This window comes from Scomber scombrus, chromosome 14 (assembly GCF_963691925.1).
Source record: "Scomber scombrus chromosome 14, fScoSco1.1, whole genome shotgun sequence".
In the NCBI taxonomy this organism is placed as follows: Eukaryota; Metazoa; Chordata; class Actinopteri; order Scombriformes; family Scombridae; genus Scomber; species Scomber scombrus.
Window position 1 is genome coordinate 23242317 of NC_084983.1, and position 6887 is coordinate 23249203.

General features: G+C 39.1%; 1 protein-coding gene across 1 annotated transcript in view; it reads right to left on the bottom strand.

Annotated features, from left to right (window-relative positions):
• LOC133993908 (rho GTPase-activating protein 26-like) overlaps window positions 1–6124 on the bottom strand; it is a 99928-nt gene extending 93804 nt beyond the window's left edge. The window contains exon 1 of the mRNA XM_062433041.1: window positions 5971–6124. Coding sequence (XP_062289025.1) covers window positions 5971–6124 — 154 coding nt within the window. The remainder of the gene's footprint in view (window positions 1–5970) is intronic.
• Window positions 6125–6887: the final 763 nt, after the last annotated feature.

Below are 6887 nucleotides of genomic sequence, written 5' to 3' on the forward strand. Positions count from 1 at the left end.
AATAATGAATAAAAGTCATTTGGAGTCATACATGTTGTATTTTCAACATCTTGAGTGATGTCCTGTGCTTTAAGTGAATAGTTAAGTTGACATGGTTTTAAAAGCTTTGTGAAGATGGATTGACATTGAGAAACGATGTGACATCAAACACATTTTGTTTTATTGGGACAACCACCATTTACGTCTGTCTGATTTTTTGTTTTCTTTTTCCTTCTTTGCCTTTATCTGTGCGCATCTCTCCTCCTGACATGTTGACACATCTGGTAGCATCATCTCATCAGCTCCTATAAGGTTAGGATACACACACTCTCAGGTTACGCACTGTAGGCCACGCAGTGCACACAGCGGTCGCTCAGTCTCATCTCATAAATACTTGTTAAGGAATGCTATATCCATAGTTAAAGCATGTAAGCACTAACGTGTATAGGATTACACGTACACATGAAGCCAACACTAACAGGAGACTCAGCTGCACCCTGAGCTGCTCGCGTTTCATGCTTCAAGGCCCTGAAAACACAGTTTAATAGTTAAGGAAAATGATCGGTATTACAGAATGATAATGTCATGCTTTTACTGTAACACGTGTACGTGTGTGTGTGTGTGTGTGTGTGTGTGTGTGTGTGTGTGTGTGTGTGTGTGTGTGTGTGTGTGTGTGTGTGTGTGTGTGTGTGTGTGTGTGTGTGTGTGTGTGTGTGTGTGTGTGTGTGTGTGTGTGTGTGTGTGTGTGTGTGTAACTGTGCATGACAATGTGATTATTATTATATGTCTTTATGGAAAGATGACTTTCAGACTGAAACATTACCACGTCCGGGAAGCAGACCTCTCCATATAGCGGATGATGATCTCATTATGAAAAACTAGCCCATAACAGTTAAGCTGTGGGACAAAACAAGACCAAGCATTGTATTTGTGTAATTACAGATTGCATTCTAAAATCGTTTCATCACTGTAATCATGAACTGTTCTATTGACTGTTTGAGTAAATGATCGACTGATTGACAGAGTACCACTGTTCTGCTTGACATTTGGTTGAATTTGTAGAGGGTTTTAAGCTGTGTTGATAACAGATATGTTGTATCAAAGGCTAACTGTCTCTAAATCTGTCCCTTTACATGTCTAAAGGTCAATAAATCACAAAAAACCCTGTCTTTTACCCAGAATTCATTATTTGGTTGAGTCAAAAAGCAGCTGCAACATCATTTAGATTATGGATACAGAGGATAATACTTGTAATAACACATAACATTTGATTATTATCTCCGTTTCTAATAATAAAACCTTTTTTTCATACTTGTGTGGAATCCAATTGAAGTTATGTTGGGGTTGAGGGGTGTTTCAGTCACTACAATATGACTGAATTACATGGTAAGGATGATAATATAAAGTTAAGATTCCTCAAAGCAAAGGTCTGGAGTAGACATTGTGAACTGATGATACGCAAAGCAAAGAGTGAACTTAAAGTAACTCAAACTCTCGTCACGCTTTCAGCTGAGAACACAGAATCATCGTGCGTCTGTGTCGTATAAACTGTCTAAACATGGTGACTTGTTTTCCTCACCGCACCACTGAATGCTCAGCTAGTAATAAAGGTTTCTTTGGCTGACTGAGCCGTGTCATGTCGGAGGTGGAGCAGGGAACCAAACATCACTACTGACTCCATAATAACAAGCTAGATCTGCCCTTAAATGACATCTGGCTAACACACTCTGAGACTTGCACACATTTGAGCCTGTGTGTATATGCATGTGTACAAAGTTTGGGTATGTCTCACAACTGCATATTCAAGGGAGACTGTGTGGTTTTTGTCTATATCGAAACAGCTTTTTTTGTGTGTGCGTGTTTTCACATTGCACAGGCATTTGTCTGAATGTGTGTACATGTCTGCATAAACCATTTTGACACCCACAAACAGGACAGATCTGCTTTAAATATGCAATGTGGTAATGGCTTCTCTATGTGAAACTTTCTAATACCTAAAATAAGAAAAGGTTTCACTTGACTTACTCACTCATATAAGATGAGAAGAAGCAAAATCATTAATTAATCAGCTGATAATGGTTTATCACAGATACTTCTGTATCAGTAGATGTTTTCAGATATGCAAAAATGTCAAATGTAATTTTACTTAAAAAATATTGTTCAAAATAATAATAATAATAATAATAATAATAATAATAATAATAATAATAATAATGATAACTGTTGATTTTACTTTTAGATTTCCTGTCACCCTCATCTAATAAATGAAGACTGTATGCATCACAAAAGGTGCAGTTTGTGCATTTTACCTCTGTGCTTTCTGCACTTGGCAACATTAATTATTTAAAGAAACCAACATCAGCAACAAAAAGCTTTACACAGTGCACCTAAAATGAATCCATAACAGAACTGTACTATACGGCCCAGTGGAAGGAAATACAGACCTGAAGGTGATTTCTGGAAATTCAATTGATTCAAGTGTTAAAGCATAAAATGACATATGGGCTTGTTTGTTTTTGGTAGAAATTTTTAATTAATTTTAAAAAAGTGTCACCAGTGTTGCCATAAAGCAGTCAGACTTATTGATTTGCAACAATGCAATGACCTAAAGCACCTATAGAAGAAACTCTGCCAACAGCGCAATGTAGTGTTGTGCGATATGAAGATAAGATTGTAGATGATTAAAATGTCTCCTTTACAGCGAGATCATTAGTACCGTGCTACAGTGCACATTGTATCAGCTCAGCTCCATGAAAGAGGGCAGTCTGCTAGCAGGAGGCTAACAGGTAACAGCACCGGAATGGCAAGCACCTTGTACCACATCTCCAATCTGCAGGTGAAATCTATGACAGTTTTAATGTCTGTAATGTTTGCTGCTCACCTGCTGCACATCATGTTAAACTGACAGCTGGACTGCAGGTAAATGCCAGAGTTTTGCAGTTAGCTTTCCTGCTAACTGGGAGCACTAACTTTCTGTCATGACAAAAGCCAACATGATGTCAGCTCAGGTGTACTGTATCGGTGCCTTTTTTTTTCTTTTAAAATGGTGCACATCCTGCTAGTTATTTGAAATGACAAACTTTGACAAAACATCAACTGTTTGCTTTTCAGTTATGAAATTAGTTTGATTGCATTGTAAGTTTGGTTTCCTCACTGCAATATCAATTTTTAACAAGGTCAAACAGACAAGATTTATTTATGGAATCGTTTATATTTTAAAGTTATTTTATGTCTTTATGTCTTTCATGGGTATGGTATTTTTATGTTGGTTGTGAGCCCCTAACCTAACCTATCATTCTGTGATTGACAATAATTTTGTGAATCTTGAGTTTTCTGTTCAGTCACTTGCAAATTAGTCTTAAAAACCAACATGAAAAAGAATCATGATGTGATATTTTTTGCCATTATGCCCACTAGTGAAATATATGTTGTATCAAAAGTCTATATCATCATCTGAAGGATAGTCTTATAATAAAGTGAAATCCAATCAAATCATCATATCACACACCCCTATACAGGCCCTGTATTCTGAACTGCATTAAAAATACAGAGAGAGCAGAGACATAACGACAGGCTTCAGTCCACAGTAGCACTGTAAGGATTTGAGTAACATGGCACATAGCGGTTGTAAATGTTTCGCTCTCTCCTTCTGTGGTAACGCGCATGTAGTCATTACAACAAAAACACATGTGAAAGCTGTCAGGAGACTTTGGGCAACATCCTCCAGCAGCAATTAGCAACAAAAAAAAATCCCAGGGCAGACCTGACAGGAAAGACGTGTCACAACTCACTGAGTCTCATCTCATGTACCAGCAAAAGCCTGTAGCACTGGGTAGCACTGGGTAGCACAGGTATAAAAAGATTAACTAGGAAAATGTGCTGACTTGCTCTCTCTAGGCAGCACTCTGCTACAATAGCACAGAACAAGCAAATGACTCTCTCTCTGTCTCACTCATCCCCACCTCAGTGAATCAGACCATGCTGTTTGATTTCTAGATCTCACCACTGGACAAAAACAGACATGTCTTTATAGCTGCATATCAGCTGACAGAGCTTTGTGGTGACAGAGAACAGGGCTAGCTTGTTTTTAAAAAAGGTACAGCCGATGACATGGGGTGGAAAGTTCAGGTTAACCGATAGCCTGATCTGCCCTGGACTTTCCAGGATTTTTCTTTCTGGGTTTGACCAGTGTGAATAATAATACACTATCACACTAAAACACAATAGTATCTGCAGTATCAGGAGTGTGTGTGTGTGTGTGTGTGTGTGTGTGTGTGTGTGTGTGTGTGTGTGTGTGTAATATGCACCATTCAAACTAAACACAAATTTAACACAAAAACTGAAACAGCAGCCAATCCTGTAGCTACAGAAATGAAGAGAAAACTTACAATATATGGACTAACAATGCTGGTAACACAATTTCAGAATCTATTCATCTGTCCATTTTCAATCAAAAATAAATTCCATGAAAAAAAGATGCTATGCTTGTCAGGTTAAAGGCATAAGAACAGAGTGAACATGTAGTAAAACACACTGAATTACTTTCATCTGATGAGAGGATACTGAGAAGTTGATATGAAATATCAGGCTATAGATAAGATTGGACATAATTTATAATACTTGGAGGTGTTCCCACTGTAGAAAGTATCATTATTATTCTCACAGCAATATCTGACAAAACACTTTAGACTACTTTCACATTAGAATATTACACGCAGGGCTGGGTGATATGGACATAATCAAGTATCACAATATTTTTGACCAAACACCTCGATATTGATACTGTAACTATATTATAGAGATGCCTATTGGTGCATTCACAAATTATATACACAATGAGGTTTTTTTTTTATACATTATCATCAGTAAATGTGGATATAATGAGCATGTGAGTAAAGGCAAATAATAGAACAACTAGAAAAATCTGGAAAGTTCAGAATATTTACTGTAAGTCAGCCTTTAAAACCTGGAAAACACAACACATACCACATCATGATATTGCAATATCCAATATCTAAGACAATATTAAGTAGCATATCACAATATACTCATATAATATTGATATACTGCCCAGCCCAAATAGGCTGTTTGTTTTCACACACATGTTTAAAGAACAAGGAATGAATGTAAGGTAAGCAGCAAACCCTGGCATGAAATACAACTTCAGACAAATAGAAACATCTTGCAATATAATCCAGTCTTCTCATTGATTCAGGCTTTCCTAATCATTAACAACTGCAAAGCCTTACCTAACCGAAACTATCTTTTACCTAAACATAGCCATCTCCAGGCTTGTTGTACCTAAATATAACAAGTGTCAATGTTTATGCTCAAACTAAACCTTCCCATTACACAGTTGTTTTTCAGCAGTTTTCCTTCATACTGTATTTATCAAATAACAAAAAAAAGGGAGCCGTCGGATTAAATAAACTGGTTTTCACACTTGGACTCACCTCATTAACAGCCAGGAGGGCAAAACAAGTCACTTCCTCTTGTCATTTAAAAACGCTATTTGGCAGGTTGAACTTTAGTAGTTAAAAGCATTTATCATCTCTAAACAGCATTGCAGCCTTTTAACACACTTGTGCACATACCAGCACTCACCAGTGTGAGTGAATGCCCTCTAAATGCCTCCCAATGTAAGCTGAGGGGAACAAATGTGCTGACAGCTTCAGAGGACACTGTGCACCACTCATTCAAATTCACCCAACGTGCCTCCTCACTTCTGTAATGTGCCTTATCAGTGACAAACACAGAGTGTCAAGCAATAGGTTTTCATATGATTTCAGTGTAATTGAGATAAGACCTCCAGGGCAGTTGGGATATCTCTTTCTCTCTCACACACACACACACACAAACACACACCTGGAGGCATCTCAACTATTGCTAAAGCTTTCTGTAACCCATCCCCAGCCCCATATGAGCAGTGTGCATGAATGTCAGTGAGTTAATAGTGCCAAAAGGACTAATTTCTCTCTCACACACACTTACTTTTCAAAGCCTGGATCAGCGCCTTGCCATCTTTAATCAGCTCCTTGATGAACTTGTTGGTCTTGTCCAGCTCCAGTTCATGGGACTTGAGTCTCTCCCTGAACTGAGGGCTGTCCAGGTAGCAGTCACTGAACTCCAGGGCAGGAAGTCCCATCTTCTTCTTCTTCTTCTTCTTCTTCTTCTTCTTCTTCTTCTTCTTCTTTTCTCTAAACAAACTGGACCACCCGGCAAAAAGCTCCAAGCAGGAGACAAGACAGACAAACAGGAGGAACAAGAGGAGAAGACAAGAGAAGGAGAGAAATCCTTGAGCTACTAGAGCTGCCTCTGCTGCTGCTGCTGCTGCTGCTGGAAATGATGGAAAATCCAATTACAACATGCAAACAACCCGGTGGAGATGTATCCGAGAGAAATGTCTATCTAGCTGCATAACCTTTTTCTAAAAAGGTTAGTTAAACACTCAAGTGGACACAAGCAACACTGTTTCTATTTCTTTTAGGATGGCAGCAATAGCAGCAGTCCGACACGGCATCCAATTCAATGAAATAAAAAAAGTCACAGCAGACTAGCAGGAGTGTTGGCGGGGTTTTAAAAGAAAAGTGTCCACTTGCTCAGGTGAACCGGTGCTGCATTCCTCTCGACCAAGTCATTCTGGACCGGACAGAGTCAGACAGAGGCGAGGAAAGGTGGGAGGGAGGCTGCGAGGGAAAAAAACACAAAACTAGCCTCGTTAAATGCGGTGTCTTCCCTGGGCGGTTTTAAATGCACTGCTTTCTCCCTTGCCCCGCTCAACCCAGCGCCGCAGACCATAATCAACCTACCCCGAAACGGATAATCTCCTGATTGACGTCTCTCTCGGCCAATGAGGAGGACTGGGTGAAGACACGATCATTGGGGGCGGTGAGCTCCTCCAGAACAGA